The 27,957-nt window shown below is 52.8% G+C and overlaps 2 protein-coding genes across 6 annotated transcripts in view; both read left to right on the forward strand.

Annotated features, from left to right (window-relative positions):
- CAPN5 (calpain 5) overlaps nt 1-17,623 on the forward strand; it is a 59,446-nt gene extending 41,823 nt beyond the window's left edge. For all 3 annotated transcript variants that reach the window (XM_010989944.3, XM_031460415.2, XM_010989951.3), the window contains exons 4-13: nt 3,916-4,124; nt 6,739-6,931; nt 7,807-8,000; nt 8,638-8,715; nt 10,122-10,317; nt 10,985-11,107; nt 12,195-12,391; nt 13,287-13,402; nt 13,950-14,086; nt 15,056-17,623. In XM_010989944.3, the coding sequence (XP_010988246.1) occupies nt 3,916-4,124; nt 6,739-6,931; nt 7,807-8,000; nt 8,638-8,715; nt 10,122-10,317; nt 10,985-11,107; nt 12,195-12,391; nt 13,287-13,402; nt 13,950-14,086; nt 15,056-15,238 (1,626 nt within the window). In that variant the 3' untranslated portion in view covers nt 15,239-17,623. The remainder of the gene's footprint in view (nt 1-3,915; nt 4,125-6,738; nt 6,932-7,806; nt 8,001-8,637; nt 8,716-10,121; nt 10,318-10,984; nt 11,108-12,194; nt 12,392-13,286; nt 13,403-13,949; nt 14,087-15,055) is intronic.
- Nucleotides 17,624-17,687: 64 nt separating this feature from the next.
- Nucleotides 17,688-27,957, forward strand: part of MYO7A (myosin VIIA) — an 86,274-nt gene continuing 76,004 nt past the window's right edge. For all 3 annotated transcript variants that reach the window (XR_010383429.1, XM_064492738.1, XM_010989983.3), the window contains exons 1-3: nt 17,688-20,035; nt 20,250-20,363; nt 21,896-21,959. Coding sequence is in view for 2 of the 3 variants with exons in the window: in XM_064492738.1 (XP_064348808.1) it covers nt 21,942-21,959 (18 nt within the window). In the remaining variant the exon portion in view is untranslated. The remainder of the gene's footprint in view (nt 20,036-20,249; nt 20,364-21,895; nt 21,960-27,957) is intronic.

Consider the following 27,957-nt stretch of genomic DNA (forward strand, 5'->3'; position numbering starts at 1 on the left):
ACCTGTGCAAAGCTGAGGTGGCCTGAAGCAACACGGGATGTAGATTTCCATGGGGCCCGAAGGAGGCAGAGTTAAGGGGTGCAGCTGAGAGCCCCTCGCAGGGCTTTGAATGCTGGCCGGGAGCTGGTGTCCGTGACCATGAGGCTTTTCGGCTGTAGGCACGTGAGAGGAGGAGCCCCTTGCACCAATCCTTCCACCTCAACAAGCCAGCTGGGTGCTTAATCTTGTTTCCTCTGTAGCCCTCCTCTCCTCCTGCAGCTTATTGTTTCATCTGTAAATATTTCTGATGCATCTCTGAATGATAAGGACTCATTCAAAACAAAACAAAACAAGAAACCCCTAACCATAATACCATAACACAACTAATTCCACAGTAAATTCCTTAATATCAATCACTCAGAAGACGTTCTGGTTTCCAATTTGTGTCATAAATGTTTTACGTGTCTGTTTTACAGTTTGCTTGTTTGAATCAGATCCAAACAAAGGTCCATAACTGCAGTCGGTTGGTTTCCCTTCATGGTCTCACTTTTTGCTTGCATTTTTTTCCTGAAGAAAGCGGTCATTTGTCCTGTAGAGTTTCCAGCTGTCTGGATTTTGCAGGCCCTGTTTTCAGGGTGGTGTTGAACATGTCTGTGCCCTGCTTTCCTGTGAGGTAGGACTTACCTCTGGAGGCTTGGTAAGTTTTGCTTTGTATTTTTTTTTTTTTTTTTGGCACAACTACTTCGTAGGCGATGTTTTCTCTGGAGGTACATAATGTCTGGTTGTCTCTCTTTTTGTGTGACTTAGAAGCCATCAATGATCCTAAATCCACATTAGAAGCCGTGATTGCCTAAATCCATTCTTTGTCAGTGGTTGCAAAAGTGCAGGGGTCTAGTATTCTAAGGTCTTCCTCATTTCTTAGCTGGAATTCATCACCAGATAAAAACCTCCTTTGATCTGCTGTAGGTTACACTATGGTACAGTTTGTATAGAAAAGTCATGTTAAGTCCTTAATTTTTTTTTTCTCCTCAATTTTCCAGTTTCAAAAAAAAAAAAAATGAGTTGCTTCCCTGCCCTCTTCCAGTCGTGAAGAGTCATTTGTGTGTCAGCTTGATCTTATGGATTTGAACACATTGATGTGTTGTCATCCATGCCATGTCATTCATGGCATCCTTCCTGCTGCTCAGATTGGCTCATCTTTGGCTAATGGGAACCTCTTTAGGTTGGTCCTGAATCCTTTGGCTGTTTCCTTGATTTCTGGTGCAGGCAGGTGTTGAGTTTGGGTGGCCCTGGGAGCACGACTTCCTGGGCGATCTCCTTCTGTGCTCAGGACCAGGCTGGCAGCAGAGGCGGCCGAGGGATGAGAAGGCTGGTCTGGGACCCAAGGGTTTTGATGTGGAGGGAAATGGAGGCCCACGGGATCCCTGACTCTGGATCACAGGTCCTGGAGCCTCATCAGCTGCCCCTTGAGCCACAGAGGGTTCAGAGCCAAGCTGTAGGTTTGGCTAATAATCCTCTCATCTCCAGCGGTTCCTTCCAGCCCCTGTGAGAGCCCCTCCCCTCCCCTCGTCCCTGTCCCCCATCCCCACATAGTCCAGGGCTGTCAGAGCAAGGGGTGGTGGAGGAGGGTGCAATGGTCTGGTCAGTGCTCTCAGCCTGGGGCTCCCAGTCACTCTGTGCCCTTGGGCGGCTCCTTGCTCCTCTCTGGACCTCAGCCTTCTTCCTGTCTGCACAGTGGGGTGACATCCACCCCTGCCCTAAGCGTGCCTCATTTTTGATCCATTTTTATGTCCTGAAATCAAATGTGAAGAAGTGTGTCAGGCGTCTGGGCAGAGGCTGGCCTGGGAGTTTTCACTTGGAAAGGACATGAGTTAACTGAAAAGGGACCAGCTAGTACAGAGCCCTTGTTAGGTTCCAGATGCTGTGTCAGGCTCTGAAGGCCTGACTGTCAATCCTGCCAGTGACTCCCTGCTGTTCTGCCTCAGAAGTAGTGGTAACACTGAGCAGGGCTCCATCAGTGGCTGGGGAGCCTCTCACCACATTTAGCATTTTCATTTTCTTGGTTTCGAATGTCCCACTAGGGAGCGTTTCTCTTTGTTAACATCCCTGTTGATGGTAAGAGGTGTGTAAACCAAAGCACCTTTAATGAGAGTGGGGGCTGAGGAAAGGCTTTTGGCTGAAGTCTCCGTGCTCAGGCTGGTCTGGGCCTTGGGATTTACAGCATCCTCATACATCTCTGGCTCCTCAGCCTGGATGCATGCATGCCCGCCCCCATCCCGGGGAGTGAATTTCTTCTAGATGGAGCTGCTTCTGGTCTTGATGGGGTTTGGCCCCTCTAGGTCTGGTGCTCAGGAGATTTTTCCCTCCCTACCCACCTCCTGCCCCAAATTGCCTCTGTTTGTCGTCGTCTGCTTGGAAGATGCCCACTGCCAGCTCTCAGGACACCTGCTCAGGAACTGCTGCTGGCCCTCCCGGGTCGGGCCCACCACTCCCTTCTCTCTACAGCTTCACACACACACCCCGCGTCTGACATAGCACTTGTCTGCCTGCCTGCCTCTCCCACCAGACTGGGAGTCTCCTGAGGACAGGGACCATGTCTGATTCATCTGGGTCCTCAGTGTTAGCATGAGGCTGGGTGCAGAGCCGTCCACACTGAAAAAGAACTCATTGTTGGGAGGCAGGCAGACCTGGGTTTGAATTCTGCTTCACATCTAGGTCTGCCTGCCTTTGAAGAATGTGTGTATTTTCTAGCTGTGTCACCCAGAACAAGTTACTTGCCCTCTCTGAGCCTCATTTTTCTCATCTGTACAGTAAGGATGAGACTTACCATCCCGTTTCATGGATTTAACACCCCATGAGATGGGGTTGTTGTGTGAATTAAACTGAGATGACCCATGGCAGTCACAGGCTTGGTACTTGACATTTCCAAGATGCTCCATAAATAATCAATATTATTAAGAATCCCAATCAGTGCCTATGAATTTATTCATTCAGTTAACACATGTTTATTAAGGACCCTCTCTGGGCCAGGCCCTGGGCTAGCCACTGGGTGGATGGCAGTGACCAAGACTGACATGTCTCTGAGAGAGCTGACATTCCAGTGACAGTATCAGATTGAATAGGTCACACACTTGTGTAATTATAAGTAAGGAAGGTGTCTCAGAGAAGTTCCAGGGGCCGTGAGATGAATGGAAGAGTCAAAAAAGGCTTCCTGGAGGAGGAGAGTAGAGTCTAAAGGGCAAGGGAGAGTCAGCTGGAGAAAGCAGGTGTGGAGTTCCTGATCAGAGAAAAAGCCCGGAGCAGGAAGCAGAGAGCAGGGGGTGGGGGCTGGGGTGGGCGAGGGTAGAGAAATGAGTGTGGGGAGGTGGTAGTGGGGACAGAGCACATAAAGTATTTGGACCCTTATTTTTCAGGGGAGTGCCTTGATCAGAAAGATCACCCTGCTGCTGTGTGAGACAAGGGCAGAGTGGCTGCTAATGCTGTTACAGGGCGAGGAGATGGGGGACTGGGCCAGAGTGGATGGAGAGGGGGAGATGGATTTTAGCAGAACGAAGGAGCTCAGATTGGATGGAGATAGGGAAAAGAGAGGAGGCCAGCGTGGCTGCCAACTTCTGGCTTGGACAGGACAGGGCAGGTGGTAACACTATAGACCAGGCAGGAACTGGGTTGAACATGATCTATTTCTGAGGGAGAGAATGCAGATGGAGGCATGAAGAAGGAAGGGGTAGGCTGATAGAATCTTAGACAACAGAGCTTCAAGGAGCCTCAGGGTGTCTCCAACTGCTGCTGAGATGGGGAAACTGAGGCTCAGAATGAGAAGGATTCGCCCAGGTCTCACACTGGTTCATGGCAGAGATGGGAATGGAACCCAGTATTCCTTCCCATTTGATTCCCTGGCGGCACCCCTCAAGGTGTCCCCATCCCCTCCCCATCCAGGTCATCCCAGACTGGAAGGAGCAGGAGTGGGACCCCGAGAAGCCCAACGCCTACGCGGGCATCTTCCACTTCCACTTCTGGCGCTTCGGGGAGTGGGTGGATGTGGTCATCGACGACCGGCTGCCCACCGTCAACAACCAGCTTATCTACTGCCACTCCAGCTCCCGCAATGAGTTCTGGTGTGCCCTGGTGGAGAAAGCCTATGCCAAGTAGGTGCTGGCGGTGGGCGGGCGGGTGGCCGGGCAGACAGCCAGGCCTGGGCAGCACTGCTGATGGGCTCCGTGCAGGTGTTCCTCGAGCCGGGACTCAGGCACAGAGAGGTGGGCATTGGTGCAAACACACACAGTGAGCTCAGAGCCTCAGGCACCTGCATCAGGTTCCTCCCCACAACCAGCCACATAGAGGGGAATAGTTACTTCCGCTTCTACCTGCGAAGATGGAGGCCCAGGCAGGTGTCCTGCAGGCACCGGGGGCAGAGCCAGCACCCGCATTCAGGCCAACAGTTCTTTCCTAAAGACCCAAGCTGCCGAGCCCTCCCCAGGGGCCTTGTTGGGGATGTGGTATCTCCAAGCCTGGCCAGATGAGGAGGTTGGGCCAGACCATTGCCTTCCCTGCTCACTGGGCCTCCCCCTTGTCCACCCATCAGTCTGTCCACCTGACTGTCTAGCCCTCCTAACTTTGCTGCCCCTCCTCCTGCTCTGTGCCAGGCTCTGTCCACAGCACAGGCATGAACAAAGGTTTGCTGAGCTGTGGAGGGCTTCAGGGCACAGTGACCTGCCCAGGCCCCTGCAGGACAGGTGCAGACTTGGGACAGGAGGGCCCGTGGGGTCAGAGACCAGCCTGCCAGCTCTGTGGGAGCCTCTCCCTGCTTCCTCCTCCCAGGCGCATTTGGCACTCTCCTTGAACAATGTGTGTGTGTGTGTAAGGAAAGGGAGAAACGAAAACTACCATCATCAAAAACAAACCCCAGAAAACCACGTTGGCCGATTCCCTTTGTAATCCTAAGACGGCAAAACCCGGCCCCTTGTGGTCACTTGGTTACCATGGTCCTTGGTGCAGGCGCCTCTCCTCCCACCTCCGGGAGACCTGGCCCGTCACTCAGTGGGCTTGCCCATTTGTCAATTTGTTTGTTTGTTTTTTTAATAACAGTTTTATTTTTAAAAAATTGTCTAAAATATAATATTTATCATTTTGACCATGGGTAAACAAATGGTTCAGCTACATTCACAATGCTGTGTACCCATCACCGCTATCTATACCCAATTCTTTTCATCATCCCCTACGTAAGCTATATACCCACTCAACAGTAACTCCCCATTTCTCCCTTTTCCCAGCTCTGGGACCTCCTCTTTGCTTTTTGTCTCTGAATTTGTCTATTCCAGTAGCTCATATAAGTGGAAGCCTTGTCCTGTGTCCACCTTTTTTCAATTAGCATAATGTGTTCAAGGTCCATCCACTGTGGAGCCTGTCTCAAAATTCCATTCCTGTTTATGACTGAATAGTATTCTGTTGTGTGTGTGCTGCATTTTGTTTATTCATTCATCTGTCTGGTGGGCACTTGGGTTGTTTCCACTTGTTAGCTATTACAAATCGTGCTCCTCTGAACATCCGTGTACAAATACCTGGTCAAGTATCTGCTTTCAGTTCTTTGGACTAGATACCCAGGAGTGAATTGCTGGGTCATATGGTAGTTCTGTGTTTACATTTTTGAGTAATCACCAAACTGTTTTCCACAGGGGCTGCATCATTTATGCTTGCTGGTTTTTTAATTTATTTACATTTTAAATTATAAAGTGAATGCCTGTCTATTATAGCAAATCCAGAAAATAAAGAAAACTGTGCAGAGGGTAATAAAACTCTCCCATACTCCTGCGTATTCTCCCAGGCCACTGCTCTCCCCGTCCCTGTTCTGGGCCATCTGAGTTGATGGGGCAACTCATCAGGACCTGCATGACAGTGTCCCCTCAAAGCCCTGCCCTCTCTCTGTGTCTCCAGTTCCTCCCCCAGATCCTCCCCCACCACTGGCCCCTCTTTTAACATCTTTGATGCCTCTTTTGTTTGTACTTTGTAAGACCTGTGCTGCTGTTCTGTGGGCATGTTTCCAATTTACATAAATGATATATTGTTATACATCCCATTCCACTTCTCACAATCACACTCAGCACTCTGCCTTTAAGACCCCAACCCTTCTCCTAACATTTAAATAAGGAGCCACAGCTTTGTCCCTAGCACCTGATATGTTGCACATAGTAGCTGCTTAACCTTTTTGAAATGAATTATTGTATACATTTTAAGCATGATTGGAATCCAGCTGTATTGCTTTTGCAAAAGTAGTTAAACCAGCACTAGCGTTTTCCCTGCAGTAGGAATTCTTTTACAGTGTTTTCTTTCATTGGCTACTTAATGTTCCAGAGTTCAGATGCAACATTAGCTTTTAATACGAATTCCCAGTTGTTCGACATTTAGGTGATTTCTAGTTTTACATTGTTATAAATAGTGTTACTCATCCAGAATTGATGTGTCAAAGGACATGAGCTTTTAACCATTTTGGAAAGAATTGTTAGATTTCTGGACAGCTAATTTTTGAAAATGGGGCTGTGAAGGCTAAGGGGAATTTGAGTGACAAACTGTGATGGTTCAGTGGGACAAATGTTGGCCTGGGAGCTGGAGACTGGACTCTAGTGTTGGCTCTGTTGTGTTGCCTGCTGTGTGACCTCAGCAGTTCACTTGACCTCTCTGAGTCTCAGAAATCTCCCCTGTAAGGTGAAGGATTTAGACTGGCTGGGGAGTGTGAGCTGGGAATCCTTTCTACATTGCTTCCAGGCTGGCTGGCTGTTACCAGGCCCTGGATGGAGGCAACACAGCGGATGCACTGGTGGACTTCACAGGTGGCGTTTCTGAGCCCATCGACCTGACCGAGGGTGACTTTGCCAATGACGAGGCCAAGAGGAACCAGCTCTTTGAGCGCGTGTTGAAGGTGCACAGCCGGGGAGGCCTCATCAGTGCCTCAATCAAGGTGAGAACCCTGAGCCAGGCCCCAGGGCCGGCTCCTTCCCTTCATCGACCCTGATTGAGGTTGGGGGTGACTATGGCTTCCCAGGCGGAGCCCCTGCCCAGGGTTGGCTCATAAATCCAGACCTTCAGCTTCATGGTTGGAGGGGAGCAGTTAGAGGGTCCAACCCCCTCCCGAGTGCTGGACAGCACAAGCCTCGAGCCCCCTGCCCAAACCCCCACACTATGGAAGGCCTCGCCCACACTCTTCAACTAGTGTCCCCCTTTTCCAGCCCTCTCTTATTTGGGTGATGAGTGTCTATGCATCCAAGTGTCCCTCAGTCAAGGTCTGAGGCATTACTAGCTACGAGGCAACCGGAAGAGAGGAAGGAGCCCCTACTGTTCACAGGCACAGGCCTGGGTCCTTCAAGAGGGTAGTCTTATTTCATTGCTCATGCTTTGGGTGGGAAAGTGAAGGCAGAATCTGAACCTAGGTTTGGCTGATGTAGTGGTGTGTTGATAAAATGACTCTCTGGAAAACTAAAAAGCCCCAATTTGCTGATTTCCATGGTGTAACCTATGTGGTGTAGCCATCTACCATGGTTGATTTCAAGCTAATGTTTTAACAACCAGATTGCACAACTGAGCCAGTGCTAGTAGACTGCAGCGCACCCCTGTGCTGACCCCACTGTAGTCCCTTCCTTTACCCTACACTGCGGCTTCCCTTAGACTTTGTAAAGAGCTCTGAACAAGGAGCTCAGGCCCTAACCACAGAGGAAAGAGGTCTCCTCTTTGTGTGGGGCGGCCATTCCCTCCTCGTCCTGTAGGGGGCGGTGTGGCTCCCCATCTCCAGCTAGAGCCTGACCGCCCATGCCTCTGAGCAACTGTGTCCTCCTGCAGGCGGTGACCGCAGCAGACATGGAGGCCCGGCTGGCGTGCGGCCTGGTGAAGGGCCATGCGTACGCCATCACTGATGTGCGCAAGGTGCGCCTGGGCCACGGCCTGCTGGCCTTCTTCAAGTCAGAGAAGCTGGACATGATCCGCCTGCGCAACCCCTGGGGCGAGCGGGAGTGGAACGGGCCCTGGAGTGACACGTGAGGCCCGGGGCAGGGGGTGCAGGCATGGGGCAGACCCCAGCTGGGTGGACTGGGGGTATGATGGCTTGGGCAAGGACAGGGTGGGCTTCCTGGAAGAGGTGGCACTGCAGCTGGGCCTTGAAGGGTTTGGGGGGAGGATGACATTAGGAGGAGATTTGGGAGCAGGCATGTGGGGATGGACCCGGCAGAGGCAGAGGTCTGGAGGTGCAGACCAGTCTGGTGAATAAGTGGGGAGGAACGCAGGGAGGGAGGCCACCAGGGGTGAGAGTGGGAGTGACTGCCCTGTGCTTGGCTCATGGTCCTGGTGAGGCCAGGAGAGTTGCAGAGCCCAGGACCCCAGTGAAGGCACCCCCTCCACTGAGGGTCACTATTCCCTTGCCTCTCAAGCTGCAGCTTTGCTCCCAGACTTCTGGGTCCCTGGCAGGGTGGCAGCCCATGGTTTCCTGCCAGAGTAGACAGACAGGGCTTCTTGGAGAGGGGCTGGGCGTGGCCCTGGATGCCCCAACCACACCCACCCTGACAGAGGCCTGGTGCCGAGCTGTCCCTCGTGCCTCCTCTCCCTTGCCAGGGTGGCCCTGGTAGGGACCCTCCTCTCATACTGTTCCCTCCTCCCTCCCTTGTGCTCACATCCCAGCTCAGAGGAGTGGCAGAAAGTGAGCAAGAGTGAGCGGGAGAAGATGGGTGTGACGGTGCAGGATGACGGCGAGTTCTGGTGAGTGTGCTCCTGCCCCCGGGTGGGTGTCCAGGCCTGAGGGGGGAGCCGCCTCTGTGCTGGGCAAGAAGCACTGCACAGGGCTCTAGGAAATGCCCCACCGTCAACTTGCCACGTGGCCTTGGATAAGTCACGGCATCTCTCTGGGCCTGTTTCCCCCCCTGTAAAGGGAATTGGGCAGAAATAGGCCCTTTCGTCCCCATAGTCCCCACTGCCCACCTCAGGGCACCCTGGGCTGCTCTGGCCCCCAGGCTGAGCCCTTGGCAAGTAGGCCAGGGTACCAGCAGGTGACAGAGGGCACACTGGTGGCCTGATGCCGAGAGCAAGTAGGGAAGAGGAGGGGCCTCATGGAAGAGATACCTCCTAAGCTGAGAGTCTGGGTGCAGAGGGGCTCTTGGGGGGCAAGGACAGAGACCCAGCCCAGAGACAAAAGAGAACAATTGGGTTTGTGAAGAGTGAGTTCAGGGAGGCGAGGGGTGCTTAGTGGGTTCGTGGTGGAGGGTAGGCCAGGAAGGTGGCAGCAGCCTTGCTTACAGAGCGTGATTGTGATTCCTGCATTCATTCACTCCCACACTTAGTCCTGACTGCATGCCAGGCTCAGTGTCTTTCTTCAGCAGGACACTTGAATCGGAGGTTCAGCCACTTCCTGGAGTGGCGGTGGTATAGGGCACCCTGTGTGCAGTGGAGGCCATGGGGGCCCCAGGCAGACCCAGAGGCAGACGGTGGGGATCTCGGCACCCCAGTGAGGTCCCCTTCTGCAGCAGCTCCCCTGACAGCTGGGCTCTGGTCTTGGCTCCTGTGGGCAAGATCCACTTGGCCAAGTCTGGTTCAGGGCACAGCAATAGAAAACCTTCACCAGGAAAGGGCTTCTTCTTAAGGCCTTTTTCATATGTGTCCACTCTTGACACACATATGTGTGCGTTCTCATACGTGTGCACACTAGTGGCGGGGCAGGCACGTCCCCTCCCCTGCTGCAGGTTCCTGGAGGTGTGGCAGCATCCTGGCCACTGCAGTTTGCTTCCCAAGGGGTTCCTACCACCAGTTTATTCAGGCCTCACAACAACCATGGATTATAATGGATGGAAACATGCTTTATAAACTGTAGAGGGCTGTACACATTAGTTATGCATACTATTAATAATTGTAACAGCCAGCCTTTGACAACTCCTGTCTGCTGGAAGTGGTAATACATGCTTTTATTGCATTACTTCATTCCTGTGCTAACTCTGTGAGACAGACAGCTGCTGTTAGATTCATTCCCATTTTACAGATCAGGAGACTGAAGGTCCGTGTGACGCCATGTCCACACTGGCTACTGTGTTGGCTGTGGTTCAGAGGCCCTGGGGCCAGTGGGAAGGTGGGCTGGAGTCGGGGGGACCGGTGGCTCAGCCTTTTGCCACGCCCAGGATGACCTTCGAGGACATGTGCCGATACTTCACTGACATCATCAAGTGCCGCCTGATCAACACGTCTTACCTGAGCATCCACAAGACGTGGGAGGAGGCCCGGCTGCGCGGCACCTGGACGCAGCATGAGGACCCGCTGCAAAACCGCAGTGGGGGCTGCATCAACCACAAGGACACCTTCTTCCAGAACCCACAGGTGGGTGTCCTCAGGGACCCCTACCCTGCCCCTGGAGCAGCTGCGGGTCCCTTGCCACTGTCCTGCCACAGACTCCTGAGTGGCATTGGGTACATCCCTGTCTGTCCGTGGGCCTCTGTGTACCCATTTATACAGTGGGGTACCTGTGGGGCATGTCTGGGTGGTCATGTAGCCCCAGCCTCACAATCTGACCTGCACGTGGTTGAGATGAGGACACTGGGGCTCTCAGGACTGCTGAGTGTCCTGTCCAGAGTTAAGGGACATTTATTTAGAGGCTGAGCCGGGGGCTCAAACCCTTATTTCCACATATAGGGCTGCTCCTTCTGGGGGAACTTGGCCAGGCTGGCTCCCCGCAGGACCCCCCACTCCCCAGCCTCCTCAGTCGTGGCCCTGAGAGCTGCTTAGGTATGCCTTCATTGAGGACCAGCTGCATGCAGGCTTGGAGCTGAGCATCTGTCAGCTCCCAGAGTCCTCCCACCTCACGTGCAGGGTGGGCATTGTTGGCTTATCTCACAGATGAGGAACTGAGGCTCAGAGAGGTGATGTGACTTGCCCAAGCTCACACAGCTGAGCTGGGCCTGGCTCTGGGCTGAGCTTCGGGGAATCGGTGAGCCCACCTTCGGAGTGGTCTCACTGCCTCGTCCCTCTTCCTCTGCTGTACCTGCAGTACATCTTTGATGTCAAGAAGCCAGAAGATGAAGTGCTGATTTGCATCCAGCAGAGGCCAAAACAGTCCACCCGCCGGGATGGCAAGGGTGAAAACCTGGCCATTGGCTTTGACATCTACAAGGTAAGGCCAGCTGGGACCTCGGCTCTGGGTGAGGAGAGTCTGGGCTGCCTGGGCCTGGAGAGAACATTCGAGATTACTTGGGCCTCTGGCGTCACCCCTGCCACCCTGACCACATTTGCTGATGCCATGGGCGTACCATGACACAGGCCCTGTTTGGATCCCACCGAGGCCCAGCCTGCCTTGGGTTGGTTCCACCGGGGCTCTCAGCCTGATTTCTCGCTGCCCCAGACCTACAGGCTGTTTGAATGGGGCATGGGAGCCCCCCGCTGCTCCCTTCCTCAGGGCTCTGGCCCCCCTGAGTTGGAGGCCTTGCTGCGCACGGGGAGGAGGCATCTTGGGCAGAGCCAGGCAGCCCACCCACTGGCCTGCACGCCAGGCTCTCCCGCATGCTGTGATGTCCCGTGTGTGATGACTGTCAGCGTAGTGGGCCACCATGGGCTCATTAGACAAAAAGACTGTAACAAAGCCACGTGCATGTGCTAGGCCCTCAGTCTGAGGCGAGATTCTGGCGTTTGACGTCCTGGGTCATGTTGTGACAGTTTGTTCGTGTTGGTATGTTGGGACAATCGTGTGCTGACATGTTGTGACTTGGTTATGACGTGACCTTCACTAATGTGACTGTAGCTTATCATGGCGGTTGTCCCAGGAATTGTGTAGCATGTCCTGGTAGCTGGTGATGTCATTTCAGGGACACAGGCTGTGACTTGGGCAGAGAGTGATATTTAGCTCTGTTGTGATGTCAGAAACTCCCTGGACATTGTTACCAGGGGGATTCCCATTGCCACCTGCCTCCTACCAGCTTTATGAGAGAGAATTCACACAACATATGATTCATTCATTTAAAGTGTTTTTGTAGAGTTGCACAGCCATCACCACAATTTCAGGACATCATCATCCTAAAAAGAGCCCCACACCCTTTAGCCATCACCACTGGATCACATCCCCCTCTCTCCCCACCAGCCCTGGGCAGACCCTCCTCTACTTCTGTCTCTGTAGATTTGCCTGTTGTGTGTGGCGAGGGGGAGATGTGGAGTGGGGTGTGGGGTGGAGTCGGGGCTCTGTGTGACCCATGCCTCCGCCCTGGTAGGTGGAGGAGAATCGCCAGTACCGCATGCACAGCCTACAGCACCGAGCTGCCAGTTCCATCTACATCAACTCCCGCAGTGTCTTCCTGCGTACGGAGCAGCCCGAGGGCCGCTATGTCATCATCCCCACCACCTTCGAGCCAGGTCACACTGGCGAGTTCCTGCTCAGAGTCTTCACTGACGTGCCCTCCAACTGTCGGTGCGTGGGGGCTGGCTGGGGGCCAGGGTTGCAGGGTCCGGGACCACACCAGGCTGACCTACAGTCTGCAGCCCAGAGATACTCAGTGTCCGCGCGAGGCATGGAGCCTGGGCCTCCAGCCTCCTGGGCTGACACCAGCGCCCATCTCCCTCCTCTCTCCTCCTCTGCTCCCTATCCTAGCCTCTCTCCACCACATGCAGGAATAGCTGCTTACATGTGCAGAGCACTTCACAGTTTATGGAGAAGCTTTCACTCATCTCATTTGCTCTCCCTGAACCCTGAGTAGGAGGCCTGACTCCTCTGTTTTACAGATCAGAATTGGGGACCGAGGTTGGGGGTGTTTTCTGAGGTCAGGTAACCAGTGGTGGAGTTGGGCTAGGCAGACTGCTGAAACCACCCCGTCCCTGCTGTGGTGTGGACCTGTGGGTCCCACATTGCCCTTCCCGCCCAGATTTGGTGCTCCCTGCCCACATCCTAGACTGGGGAGGCAGCTTGTGGAATCAGAGGACCTCGGTCCTACCAGTCTGCGCTCCCTGGCTCTCTGGCTGTGTGGACAAGCCCCTTACCCTGGTGAGCTTTATGCTTCCTAATCTGTGAAATGGGCATAATGATAGTCACCAACTCCAAGGGCTTTGTGAGGGTTAGAAATAACATCTGTAACATTCCCAGCAGGGGGCTTGGCACACAGCAGTAAACTGCTTTTCTCTTGGCGGGGAGTGGACAGCCTTGGTTAGGGATGGAGCAGCAGGAACTCATGGGGGTTGATTTGCCCAAGATGAGATGTCTGGAACGAACATTGCTCCTCCCCCGCCCCACCCATCTTGAATCCCCTCACCTTCCACCTTCCTGGCTCCTCTCCATCACTTCCCCCCTCTTCTCCTCTGCCCTGCACCAGGGAGCTGTGCCTGGATGAGCCTCCCCGCTCCTGCTGGAGCTCCCTGTGCGGCTACCCCCAGCAGGTGACCCAGGTGCATGTCCTGGGAGCCGCTGGTCTCAAGGACTCCGCGACAGGTGAGCTTGCCTCAAGAAAGCCCCCAGGCCTCCACTTACTCCCCAGCCACAGACACAACCCCCAGAGCTCTCCTGCTCTCCCTCACTGAATGAACAGACCTATCCTGATGTCCACTCCCGGCCCAGGCCTGGGTTGAAGCTGGAAGCGTAAAGAGGAACAGGCCTCCTGCACTCGATGGCTTCCAGTGTGGGTGGCAGTCAGACACAGGGCCAGGCAGCTGGGAGGGAGGGCTCCGGGAAGGCTTCTTGCGGGGGGTCTTTCCCCGGACTGAGGAGGTATTAAGGTATGAAGCCTAGTGAAGGGAAGTAAGGGAGAAAGGGGGCAGGGGGAACAGCATGGGTAAAGGTCTGGAGGCCAGAGACCAGTGTGCCCCCCACCACCCCGGTTTCTGGAAGTTAGGAAGCTGGTTGGGCTCTGGTCTCCCTCCTGAATACTTGAGCCCAGGCTTCTGCTCTGGAGAGGGGGGTCTCACCTCCCAGATAACTGTCTCATGCGGGCCCTGCCGCCGCCCCCACCCTCACCCCACTGCCCACTCCGGCTCTCTAGGGGCCAACTCTTACGTGATCATCAAGTGTGAAGGGAACAAAGTCCGCTCGGCTGTGCAGAAAGGCACTTCCACGCCTGAGTACGACGTGAAGGGCGTCTTCTACCGTAAGAAGCCCAGCCAGCCCGTCGTTGTGCAGGTGAGTCCGCCTGTCCAGGGGCCCCTCCAGGCCCTGGGCTGATGCTTTTCCCCTCAGAGTGGCTGGGCCCAGTGTGGCGGGGCCTTTGACGGGGACCCGCTCTGTCCCTGACGTGGTGTGGCCTTGGGGATTCTCCTGCCTGCCCCTTCTGGCGCTTCGGAGTCCCCTCTGGGGGGCGGGTGAGTTGGATTCGCTGGTGAGATTCTGGGACACAGCAGGGTCAGTCTCCTGGCCAGGGACAGTGGTCCTCTCTGCCAACCCTGCTCCAAAACCTTGGGAGTTGATCCTTCAATTCCCTTGTAGGTGGGGCTGCCTGGAAAAGTTGTACTGTCGTGGTGGCCGGTGGGGGTAGCTGTTGCCAGAGAGCAGGGGGTCAGAAAGCCAGGGGCCTGGCCGTAGGCTTCCTTCCCCTCTCAGGCCAGGGTGGCCACAATTCTGAGCTCATTAGCAGGAAGCCCTCAGTCCCCTGGGCCCAGGCCAGCTTCTCTCCGGGTGAGAAGCCATCTGTAAACAAACGTTCGGGTGCCCTGGGGGAACAACCATAGGGTTTCCAAGCTTTCCTAACACTGGGTCCCAGTGGATCAAATCACAGACCCAGTGATGTTTGGGGCTACAGGGACCCTTAGGGGCCACTGAGCTAACCCTCATGTTAAATTAAAGATGGGGAAACTGGGACAGGGGGTGTATTGCATGCAAGGTCACCCAAGGTCAACAGCAGAGCCAGTAATGACAGACTTAACTGTAGATGGGGAAGGGATCTTTGACAGATGGGAGGAAGCCTGAGGCTCTGGAAGGGGCACAGCCTTGCCCAGCGTCCATGGTGAGGCAGAGGTGATGCAGGGCTCCTCTTTCTCCACCTGGCTTGTGCAGCAGGAAGGGGATTCAGCCCTGCCACCACTGCCAGCACCCCCACACACCTGTACTCCTGGGCTTAGAGGTGGCCCCCAACGATCCTCGGTCTCCCCCCAGATCTGGAACCACCGAGTCCTGAAGGATGAATTCCTGGGCCAGGTGCACCTGAAGGCCGACCCAGATGACCTCCAGGCCCTGCACACCCTCCACCTCCGAGACCGCAGCAGCCAGCAGCCCAGCGACCTGCCGGGCACGGTGGCTGTTCGCATCCTCAGCAGTGCCTCCCTCACGGCCGTCTGATACCTGCCCCTCTCCCTGCCCGCAGTTCTCGCCACCATTTGCACATCCCCAACCAGGTCAGGGACTAGCCTGGGAGCCCAGACACTGGGGTCCTTTTCCCAGCTTTTCCACTGACTTGCTGTGCGACCTTGGGAGGTCTCTGCCCCTCTTTGGTGTCCTGAGGACCCCAAAGCATTCCCTTCTCATGGAGGAGTCTTCTTGCCTAAGGTTGAAAATAACCCTGCCTACCCCAGCTGCCACCACGGCTAAGGGACTCTATCCGTTGAAAACATTTTCTCAAGGCCCTGCTATCTGCCATCGGAGTGCCAAGAAGATGTCACTTGTTTACACACAAACTGCCACACCCACAAGGCCCACTCTTGCCCCTCATGTCCCAGGCCTGCCCCACTGCCCCAGACTTGCTTTCTCTGTCACTTCCATCTGGTTTTCTAGCCACCTTGACAGGACTCGGCTCTTAGGATCCTGCTCAGGCTGGAATTTGGGAAATGTGCAGGTAACATCCGTCTGTTCTCTAGTCCCGTCATTTACTTATTCAGAGGAGATTTGCCAAATGAGTTAACAATGCTCGCGAGACTCCAGATGGAGCTGGGCCCCTCCCTGCAGCTCTGGGAGACCTGGCGTCTGTCCTGGGCCTCGCCTTTGCCCTCAGGTCCTCTCAGAGGCAGACGCCCAGAGGAGCTGCAGCCGCCTTCTCTGCCCAGGTTCTAATTTCATTCCCATCCTCTGGTTTAGGGTCCCTGGAGAGTTGGTGGCAGTGGTGGTGAGGAAGGATGGCGGCCTGCCTCCACTGCCCTGATGGGGGAAGGAGTGCGTCTGGTGTAGTGGGCCAGGCCGGTACAGGGCAGGATGGGGACCCAAGGGGAGGCACATAACTCCCAGGGACCCCTCTGCTGCAAGACCTGGGCTTTTCCTGGGAGAAGGGACTCTTGGGTGGTGGTCTCAGGCCTGCCAGAGGCAGGTCACACATTGGACTTGGCAAGAGATGGGTAAATCCATTGCCTGACCAGAGGCCTCTCCCCCAACATTCCCCTCAAAACGCAGCCAAGGAGGCTACATCCCTCTTGCTGTATGGACCAAAATGCTCCTTTTAGTCCTCAACGTTTTATATTCTTTCTGTTTTAACTCTCAATTTTAACCAGGGGTTTTTAAAGGAAACTGAAAGCCTGAACCCTTTTTTCTTCTTAAACTCCAGTTGCTGTGATCCTCTGATTTTATTTTGATTCTGCTTGGGGAGGGACGTGGGCAAGGTCATACCTTCTCAGAGGAGGTCTGGAGGTGGGTGAAGAGTGGGTTGTGTACTGGAATGTTTTGCTGGCACCGACTGTGTTCTTGGACAGCGTTGGTGCTGTGACCAGATTTGGGTCTCTTCTGTGCCCTTCCAGGGTGCCAGACCAGGTGACGTAAATGAAAAAGTCCAGTTGGTTCAAGATCGGGAATTCCTGTGGCCTTGCTGGGAATTCCTTCAGGGAACCTGACTTTTTGGCTCTAGATCAGCTGTTGGGGGCAGCGTCCTGGCTGGCTGTGCTGGATTCTTGACTTTGCCGCCTCACTCTGGCTGGCTCTGCTCCTGTGTCCTGGCCCTGGGTCACAGGAGGGGCCAGGAACTGAATGACACGGAGAACAAGAGGATTCCTCCTCCAGAAGCTGGGATTTCCCCTTGAGAACCTGAGCCTAGGGCCGGGACTTTGCACGTGACCAGGAGCAAGTCGCTTAAACCTCCTGTGCCTCGATTTCCCCCTTCTGCCAAGTGGGGCCAACGATTCTTGTTTGTCAGCACTCTTCCTAGCAAGTGCTGAATAAGGGCAAAACAGTACCCTTTCTCTATGTCTGTCTGTATGCGTACACACTATACACGATCACGTAATCACCACTTCTCAGTATCTTCAACTCCCGAGTCAGGTGGAATGGCAAGGGCTGGGTGAGCCAGCCTGGGAACTCTGGGGCAGACATGTCAGTCTTTGCTTAGCCACGGCCGCCTGGGCTACCAGAACCAACTGGCAGGCCTGTGTGGGCTTCAGCTGGGGGGCTGGGTACTGCACACCCCCACCCCCCGCCATCTTCTCAAACAGAATTGGTTTGGCCGCTCTGCCCTTGCTTCCTGAGCTTCTGGGTGGGCCAGGCTGGTTCCTGGCTGTGTGGAGATCCTGGTCTCCAGGAGGCCCTGGGGACTGGGCAGGTGAGAATGGGACTAAAGGATGGGTCGGGGAAGTTGCTCTGTTGGCCCGGTGCACCCTTTAGCCCACAGGGGACTCGAGTCCCTATTTGCAGATGGATGGGACCCCCCCAGTCCATACCACCCTGGCCTGGGCTTTATTGCCCCTAGGGCTGAGCACAGGGTCAGGGGAATGGAGACCTGTTCTCAGAATAAATGTTACCACAATTCTAGCAAGGCCTTCCTGTGTCTCTCTGTCCCTGGGGGGCTGGGGGACAATGAAGGGAATGTTTCCCAGGCCTGGGTGACTGTCCTCTGGTCAGAAAGCCATGTGAGGGAATTACTGCTGAGGCTGGACTCCGCTGCTGCCAGCCTGGTGGGACTGTGTCCTGACATCATTGGGATCATTCAGTTGTCCCTTCACCTGGCCCTGTCCCCAGGTGAAGCGCCGTCCCAGGCACTGGGGGTGTGGTGAAGCAGCCACCAGGCCTGCTCTAGGGCAGCCTACAAGCCAATGGGGAAGACAAATAGAAATACCCTGATCCTGACAAACAGCACGCAGAGAGCTGGTGGTAAGGCTGTGTGGGAGTTACCCGGTGTTTCCTGAATGCTGGGTGAGGAAGTCCTCGCCCTAATCCCTTTCTCTACATTTCCTTTCCTCTGGTCCCATGATGGTTTGGAGCAGGGCAGCTGCGTGAAGGGCGGCCCAAAAAGGAGATGGGCTTGTGAGGGCATGAGTGGATGTAAGGGAATCAGAGTGGAGGCTGTTGAGGGGGAGATGCGGGCAGCTTGAGCCAGGAAGCCAGGGTGTGTGGTGCGGAGAAATGGGATGATTTTGGAAGTAAAGTAAACAACTTGGTGACTGGGTTGGAGGTGAGGAATAAGGGAAAAATAAGTGAATTAAGACCAATGCTTTAGATTTCCCCACAAGACTGAGAGAGGACCTCAGCATAGCGCCTGGCCCCTGGCGGGTGCTGAGTACATTTCAGCATCTGGAGATAACTGCACACCATCCCCTGCCACTCCCTGCCCATCCCACCTGCTCAGACCTGCGTTCTGCCTGGGTCAGCACGTTCCTCTCCAGGTCTCAGTTTTCCCATCTGTGGAAGGTTAACACTACTTGCCTGCCCAGTCTGGGAGGCTCAGCAGGAGATGACTGGAGGGGTGGTCGGTACAAAGTGTCCTGCAGTGAATCCAGGAGTGGGGACAGTGTTCAGGAGAAACTCCTGCCATGGGCACCTGGCCAAGCAGACTCCAGCACCCAAGGGTGTTCAAGGGTCAGGACTCCGGTCAGAGGGCACACCAGCCCCTGTAGAGGCTGAGTCCCAGCACTGTCATTTCTCACCCTCGGCTCCAGGCAGAGGCTGGATGTTATGTTCAGCCTTGCTCTCGAGGGGGCGCCATTGGACAGCTGCGCCTGTGGCCAGGAGGTGGTGCAGTTGGGCTGTGGGTCCCCACTGGTCAACCCCCATCCTTTGGGTGGCAGCCAGGTGGCCCCTTCCCTGTAGGCACATCCCAGTTTTGGAGACTCTAAAAGAGCGTTTCCCTCCGCCCCGGCCAGAGTGGCCCTGGAGAGGCCCACAGGGCTGGGGCAGCTGCCAGGTTCGCTGCAGGCAATGGGCTGTGACGTGCAAGGGCCAGGTCTCAGCAGGGAGTCCTCTATGTCACTGTCTTCTATGACGCGAATAACAAATATTTTGTTTACTCGTCCTTGTTTACCCTCCTCCTCTACTTGAAAATCGCGTTTTCCACTTCAATTTTCCTGTGTCTCTGGTACATGCAGGGTTGTTCCCAATCAGCTGGTTTGAGTTTCTTGGATGTTTAGAGATAACATGCATTCCCCATTCCCTCAACCCTGCTGTGCAACCCCCACCCCCGAACCCCGCCCAGAACAAGCTGGGGGCAGTGGTAAAGTGATGAACTCCGCGGGGACACATCTGAGGGGAGCCTTCGGGAAGGGGCCTGGGGCAAGGGTGTAATATGTTCAGGGATGGGGAGAAAGGGCCAGAATGCAGGGCTTGCTACTTGCTGCCCTGCCTTGCCTGGTCCTTTGCTCTCAGAGCCTCAAACAGCCATTTTGAGATGGAAACAGGCTTGGCAGAGGGCAGGCAGGGGCCGAGATTCAGCAAATCAGTGACCAAATCAGGATCGCTGTGAGAATAGGAGGTGTTACTAAAATGGCAGGAGGCGGCTGAGGGATGGGCGGCCCCAGACCCGGATCTCACACTGGGCAGCAGCACGGCTGAGAAAGACCCCAGTGACCTTGCCTCCCTGCTGGGCGGCCAGTGCTCTGCACAGAGCCCTGGGCAGCACAGCCCGCCTCCCACGCTGATGTCACGACACCCAGACCTTGGAGGGCCCTCTGACTCCGCCTCCTGGGGGAAGGCACTGGAGTGGGGAGGAGAGGGCAGCAGTGCCGGCCAGATATCTGCCCTAGGCAGGAAAGGAGTGCCTGAGAGAGTTACACAGTAACAAACTAAAAGACCCAGAGAGACCCCCAGAGCAAGCCACGGAGCAAGACAGGAAGAGGAGACCTGTGTCTGCAGATTGTCTGAGACCCGCCACCCTAGCTTCCCGAGCCCTCCATGCAGGCAGCAGCTGTGGCCAGGCTGGTGGGCAGCTGAGAGTGGACATCTGGGACCCAGGTAAGGATGGGCTGCCTACTGTCCTGGGCACTGGGAAAAGGGTTTGCTGGACTTCAGGGGAGTCAAGGGCTTGGGCCACCCTGGAGTGACTGCCCCCGCAGCCACTTGCTCCTGTCTGGGCCCCCTGCTGTCTCTGACCAGGGCTGGGGCGGAGGGGTGGACATGCTGTGGGTAGCAGAGAGAGTACTCTGTCCTTGTCTCTTTATCTCCTTAGGCCTCTCTCAGACACTCTCCTTGGATAAGTCACTTCCTTCCTCCGGGCCTCAAATTTACCATCTGTGAAATTGCACTTTGAAGCCTCACTGGCTGAGGTTGTTGGAGGAACAAGGTAAAATCAGGCATAGGTGTAGAAATGTGGATAGAGTACTGTGATCCCTGTTGTCCATTTGAAAAGCAATTAACTTGAACATGGATTAGTTTTCATTTTTAGAATAAAAAATGTCTATCTTGTAGCATTTTCCTTACAGGTGGCCCTTAATTTCTGTGCCCCTGCCACCCGTTTCCACACCCCAAAGCCCTGAAGACCCTGGTTCTGCTCCTGGCTCTTGTGGCTCACACTGTACAGGAGGCCAGCACCAAAGCCGGGCATCCTCTCCAGATATAGCTCCCCATGGCAGCTGCCTGCTGGCCCTTGTCAAATTCCATTCCCAACCAGGCACCCAGCCTGGGTGCAGGTCTCAGAAAGGACTGTGTGCCTGCTGTATCCCGGAGCTCCAGGGCAGAGGTCAGGGCTCAGGTGTCAGGCAGTGTCATGGGCAGAGGATCAAATGCCCCAGCGCCTTGAATGGACCTTGTGAAAAATTGATGCTCATCCTGGGAGGCAGGTAGGGGCCCAGAGGGGCCTCATGCCAGGGCCTGTGGGTTGGGGCTGCCTCTGATCAGCATACTCAGTCCTCCAAGTCCTTCCTGAGCCATCTCTGGGCCTGGCCCTGTGCTGTGTGAGGTGATGGCTGAGCCCTAACCCTTCCCTGTGTCTACTCCCCTACATTGTGGGCAGAGGTGGGGACAGATCCCGACCAGACAACAAATCCATATAGTCAAGGTTGGATAGAGGGAAACATCAGGGCTCTTGGCAGCCTGGGGATGATCAGGGAAGGCTTCCTGGAGGAGGTACCATCTGAACTGAGCCATGAAGCATAGGTGGGAATTTATTAGCCAGCATTCCAGGCAGAGGGGCCAGTGTGTGCAAAGGCCAAGAGGTGTGAAAAAGGCTGGCCCATTTCAGGAATAGTGAGTGCTGAGGCTTGTAGGGCCCGAGGACAAGACTGGGACAGGAAGAAAGCAGAGAGAGGTAAGATGGAGACACACAGAGCTTGGCCTTAAATGCAAGACTGCGGGGATTAGAGCCCCCATCCTGAAGGCGGGGCGGCAGGGAAGGGTTTGGAAGGGTTTTAGGCAAGGCGTGCCATGAGCAGGTCCTGTTTAGTCTGATCCTCCTCTTGGGCCAGGCTGCCCCTTTCACCCACACTCCTGGGGCAGCCCTGAGCCCAGTGGCCAGGCACCAAATCCTAGTTCTGAATTTTCCCTGCCCTGCTGTATGACCTTGGGCGAGTCTTGGTCCCTCTCTGGACCCCTTTGCCCACAGGTCCAGGGAAGGGTCTGTCTAGACTTTCTACTTTGGGAATCTCCGAATAACAGTGATGAGAAAAGAGCTCAGCTGCTCTGGGCAGTGGAGCTGGTGACAGCAGCAGAGGCTCAGGTCACACAGGCTGGGCTGTGGCCAGAGGGAGGGAAGCCAGGGAGGGTTCCCCAGAGGGAGGGGGAACTGGGGCTTTGGGAAGAGCCCAGGTGACTCCGGCCAGGCTCGATGCCTCCAGGGCTGGCCTGCTCAGAGGCTTGACATGCTCTCTCCCCCTGCAGAACCGTGTCTGGCCAGGTGGGCAGCAGGAGCATTTGATAAAGGACAATGGTGATTCTTCAGCAGGTGAGTGCTCCCCGCACCCCAGTGGCCTTCATCTTTCTATGCCAGGAATAACCCTGTTGGGTGGCTCGTCCTGTCCCATCTCATATTCTTTCATCCATATGCTTAACTGTAGGACACCCTCCCCAAACTTTTCTTCTGGAAAACTATCTATTCTTCAAAACTCAGATGTGAAACTTTCCCTGACTCTCTCAGGCCTGGTCTAGAACTGTTTCCTCTGACTTGTCTGCTGGGGCCTCCCTTTCTCCCTGCTCTCATCTTACTGGTTAGAAATTATTTATTTACATACATCTCTGAATCCCCAGTTATTCCAGGTAGTGGAACAGCGTGTGCAAGGGCCCAAATGGGGAAAGGGAAGAGGAAGTTGGCAAGTCTACTGAAGCCAGGCCAGAAAAGGCCTTGAGCCTGCCTGGGGGGCAGCGTGTATGGGATGACATGGCCAGAGCTGAAGCCCCCTAGATAGTATGGTGTAGAAGCAGAGGTGTTGCCCCCTCCTGAATCCTTCGCCTGCACCCCCCTCTTCCTTTGCAGGACCACATGGCCCCTGACCCTCAGCCCTTCCCCGTGATCCGCCTGAGGCTCTGATCTCCTGGTCTCCAGAGCCAGGAATGTGGGCCCTGAGCCAGGTCGGCCTGGCACCAGGCCCCAGGGCTGGTGGTGGAGGTGTGTGCTGCGGAGGCTTGGTCAGTGCCTTCCTGTCCTCCAGGACCGTCAGGGGCTACTGGGCAGCCCTGTCCTGCAGCTGTGTGTTTGTGTGTGAGTGTGAGCTGTCGATGAGTGGGCAGACTTTGGGTGCGTTCTTCAGCCCTCCTGAGCCTCAGATTCCTCACCTGTAAAATGAGGATAAAACCCCTCCTTTCCCAGGTGGTTGTAAAGATCAGATGCCACGAAGGCATCAGATGCTCAAAGTGCTGCTGCTTTCGCCTGCCTCCCGGGTCTGTTTCCCACCCCCCACCTCTTGCCTCTCCTTCCTTGTCCTGAAACACTGTCTGCCCTAGCGCCTTACCCCCCTTTCCCTGGCTGACTTCCCTGCTCTGCCCACATGAGACTCTGGTCACACTCCACCTTCTTCCCCTGTCGACCTGGGGCCTCCTGGTGAGCCTGGAAATGGTGGATGGCTTCGTCCTGCTCCCCACTGCCCCCTCAGTCCTGCTCAGAGATGGGGCTCTGTGCTAAATGAATGATTGTGATTACACCCTCATTTGATCCGAGGGGCTGGGGCGATCAATGATACCTATCAAAGGGACGTTTGAGAGTAAAATGTCATAACACATGTAAAACTCAGCCCAATGCTAGACACAGCTTAGTAAAGATTAATTGCCATGAGGACAACTACTACTAAAATCATCAGTCGTGTTCCTGAGTAGGAGAATCTCCCATTCTTTTCTCTCTCACTTTATTTGGATAAATGTTTATTTGGAATAAGTTCTTTGAGGAGACCTCAAAGAATATGATGATTCTTTCCCCATGTGTACAGTGTCCCAATGTGGGACATACCAGTGATGGATACTCACCCACCCCTCCTTCCTTCCCTCCATTCATCCATCCCAGCCTTTTGAGCCCCCATGGAGTATGAGGCACAGGAAATGCCTTCATAAAGATGGGCTAAGAATCCAAATCTCTTCACTCATGAAAAATTTTTATTCATTTGTTGAGGGTTTTAATTCTTCAAACATAGCATCCACATTGGTTCTACCATGTGCCAGGCACTCTCTATACCTTATCTCATTTTATTGTCATAGGGCTATGAGGTAGGGATCTTTGTGTCCATACTGCAAGTGAAGAAAGTGAAGTCAGGTAGACATGAGCTAGGGCAGGTCCAGGCAGGATAGGGAACCATGCTGGTGAGGTGGGCAGCACACAGGGAGAGGAGACCTTGTTAGGGGGCTGCTGTGCAGGGCATGGAGCAGGCACAGGGCTCAGGGGAGGAGAGGTCAGACTTCTGCTGGGTGGCATTTGCAAAACACGGGCTCTTTCTTAGGGACCCTGTGGTAGACTGGTGAGACTCATCGTGTTAGTGGCTTTAGGGGTGGGGTGGGAGTGCCTGAAGGTTCCTAGTGTCCAGAAGCCACCTCCTCCAGCCATGTTCTCACCCAGCAAAGTGGCACTCGGCCCCTTCTCTGTACCAGGCTGGGCACAAAGGATTCAGAGACAGACTGAGTGCTGCTTGTCCTCTAGGACAAGACAAAAGGGGGAGGCAGCTCTGAAACACAGTAAGGATGCCCACAAGTGGAACTGTGATAGCAGGCATCCGGGGGGTGGAGCAGAGTGGGAGGGAGTCTGGGGGTGGGGGAGGCTTCTGCCCTGCCTGCGGTACCCCCGGGGGTTGGTTGGTGGTGTCAGGGAAGGCTCTGAGGCCTTATGGTGGCCCAGCGCATACAGATGGGGGACTGCGGTCTCAGGAGGAGGGACTTGCCCCAGGTTGCCAGGCTAGCTGGTGTTTGTGAGAACCCAGAGATCTGTGGTGCACGTGACCCACTTCTTTAAGGACCTCAGGCAAGGCGGCTGTGCTTCAGTAAGATATGATTCCTGGCTCTGTGGTGAGGCCAGAGTAGGGACTGGATGTACTTTGCCCAAATTCATGGATCAGAGCGAAGTTTGAAGATAAATTTGTGGACTGTTGGTAACAGTTGGATTAACTCTTTAATGAAAACATAACGTTCTTCTTTGTCTGTTGTAACGATTTTTTGACTTAAAGTCCATTTTGTCTGATATAGTGTAGCCACCCCAGCTCTTTTTTGGTTACTGTTTGCGTGGAATATATTTTTGTCTTTTCACTTTCAACCTATTTGTGTCTTTGGGTCTAAAATGAGTCTCTTATAAATAGCATATAATTGGATCATGTGTTATGTTTTTAACCTATTCTGCAACCTCTACCTTTTAATTGGAGAGTTTAATCATTTCCATTTAAAGACTTCTGCCATTTTGCTATTTTTTTCTATATGTCATATCTTTTTTCCCTTAATTCCTCTATGACTGCCTTCTTTTGTGTTTAATTGATTTTTTTCCCAGTGTACTATTTTGATTCCCTTCTCATTTCCAAATATACACATATATCTTTTTTTCTTAGTGGTTACCCTGGGGTTTACAATTAACATCTTACATTTATAACAATCTAGTGGGAGTTAATATCAACTAACTTCAATACCTTGTAAAAATTCTGCTTTTATAGAACTCCATCCCTCTCCCTTTATAGTATTATAATGTGAGAAATTATATCTTTATACACTGTGTGCCCATTAACATAGATTTGTAATTGTTGTTTTATGCATTTGTCTTTTAAATCACATGGGAAAAAAAGAGGAGCTACAAACCCAAAATAACAATACTACTGCCTTTTATATTTACCTATGTGTTTACCTTACTAAGGTTCTTTATTTCTTTGTGTGGCTTTGAGTTACTGTCTAGTGCCCTTTAATTTCAGCCTGAAGGATTACTTTTGGCATTTCCTGTAAAGCAGGTCTACTAGCTTGCAAACTCCATCAGTTTTTGTTTATCTGGGAATGTCTTAGTTTCTCGTCCACTTTTGAAGGATGTTTTTGCCACATATAGAATGCTTGTTTGACATATGTTTTTTTGTTTGTTTTTTCCTTTCAGCACTTTAAATATTATAACATTCTACTGCCTTCTGGCCTCAGTGGTTTCTGATGAGAAATCATCAATTAATAATGTTGAAGATCTTTTGTGTATGACGAATCACTTCAGTCTTTGTCTTTGTCTTTTGATAGTTTGATTATAATGTTTCTCAGTGAAGATCTTTGTTATTGTTGTTGGGGGGGTAATTAGGCCTATTTACTTATTTTTAGAGATGATACTGGGGATTGAACCCAGGACCTTGGCGTGCTAAGCATGCAGCTCTACCACTTGAGCTATACCCTCCCCACAGTGAGGATCTTTTTGAGTTTTTCCTACCTGGAATTTATTGAGCTTTTTGGTTGTGAAGATTCATATCTTTTATCAAGATGGGCACATTTTGGGTCATTATTTCTTCAGATATTCTTTCTGTCCCTCTCTTGCCTCTTCTTTTGGGATTTGCACTATGCATATGTTGGCCCATTTGATGGTGTCCCATAGGTTTCACAGGCTCTGCTCATTTTTCTTTTTCTTTTTTTCCTTTCTGCTCCTCAAACTGGATAATCTCAATTAATCTGTCTTCAGGTTTGCTGATTCTTTTTTTCTGCCTGTTCAAATCTGCTGTTGACCCCTCTAGGAAATTTTTCATATCAATTTTATACTTTTCAACTCCATAATTTCTATTTGGTCCCTTTTATGATTCCCGTCTCTTTATTCATATTTTCTACTTGGTGAAATGTTATTCTGGTTTCCTTCAGTTCTTTGAGCATATTTAAAACAGTTGATTAAAGCCTTTGTCTATTAAGTCCAATAGTCTGGGCTTCCTCAGGGAAAATTTTCATTAATTTTTTTCTTCCTGTGAATGGACCACGCTTTCTTGTTTCTTTGCAAGTCTCGTAATTATTTTGTTGAAAACTAGACTGCTTTTAATTGAAGTACAGTTGATTTACAATGTAGTGTTAGTTTCAGGTGAACAGCAAAGTGATTCAGTTATATATAAACATATAACTTTATATATATATATGTATATATATTCTTTTTCATATTCTTTTCCACTAAAGATTATTACAAGATATTGAATATAGTTTCCTGTGCTATGCAGTTGGTCCCTGTTGTTTCTCTGTTTTATATATGGCAGTGTGTATCTGTTAATCTCAAACTCCTAATTCATCCCTAGATATTTTAATTATTATAAAGTGACAACTCTGGAAGTCAGATTCTCCCCCTCCCCAGGGTTTGTCGTTGCTGCTTGCTGTGAACTGAAGTTTTGTTTAGTGACTTGTCTAAACTATTTTTGGGAAGACTGCATTCTTTGTTGTGTGTGGTCACTGAAGTCTCTAACACACCTGGAACCAACAATCAAAACAAACAAAAAAACCCCTCAATCTTTGCAGCTGGGCTGTATGTGTGTGTTGGGGCATGACTTCAGTGCTCAGTCAGGCCGTTTAAAACCCTGCCTTAGCCTCCACATCCTGTCTGCATAGGGCAGAGATCAGTCAGAAGTGAGAGCTTAGAGTCTTCTCAAGCTTCTTCTGAACAGTCATCCAACCCTGGGCATGTACATGATCTCCAGATTCCCCAGTACATGCAGGAGTTTTTTAAAGCCCTTTTTCCCCGAAGCATCTCATTCCTCTGCCTTTCCTTCGGGCTTTTTGGAGTGTCTGTTGTTTGTTCCAATTGATCATTATTTTTCCCCAGGTGGCAACATGCCTTTGGATGTCTTTGACCAATGCCCTCCATAGCGTCTTCTCCACCCTGGGGAGGTCCCTAGTTAGGGAATAAAGACAAGCCCTTTGCATTATCTCTTCAGGGAGATCCCAGACAGATTAAAACAACTACAATTCTTTAATAACAAGGTCTGTTCTGCCCCCTCTGACCCAATAATCACACCAGGGATACTGGCTGCCATCCTCAAGGTGGGAGGTGGGGGAGGATGGGTAGGTTAAAGCAGCACAAAGCCCTCCTGCTGGGTTTCAGTCACTTTTCTCTTCATTATATTTTCAGATGGTTACTGTAAACCTTTGCATATTTTCTTGAGTTCTAGTATAGCTGCTTCTGACAGTTTTGCTGTATGTTTTTGGTATTTCTGTAAGAAAATGAGTTCTTGGAGTTCTCTACTCTGCCATATTTGCTGACATCACTTGCTGATGACAGTTGGCGTAGTTATTTCCTGAAAGCTTTTTGTCCCAACTTGCTGTGTATCCTAGGGTAAGTCCTTTTGCCACCTCTGAACCTGTCTCCCTGTTTGTACAGTGGGTGGCCAGAATTGAGCCAGATGGTGGTGTGGTGGGGGTGGGAGCAGCACTATGAGTCTGTGTGAGGCATGACGGAAGTACAGAGAAGGTAGTAAGGTGTGGGGACCGGGGGGCACATGGCTAGGTGGAGCCTTGGTGGTTGCGTGTGGGCAGGGAAGAGGATGGTGGGGTGG

This window comes from Camelus dromedarius, chromosome 12 (assembly GCF_036321535.1).
Source record: "Camelus dromedarius isolate mCamDro1 chromosome 12, mCamDro1.pat, whole genome shotgun sequence".
Lineage (NCBI taxonomy): Eukaryota > Metazoa > Chordata > Mammalia > Artiodactyla > Camelidae > Camelus > Camelus dromedarius.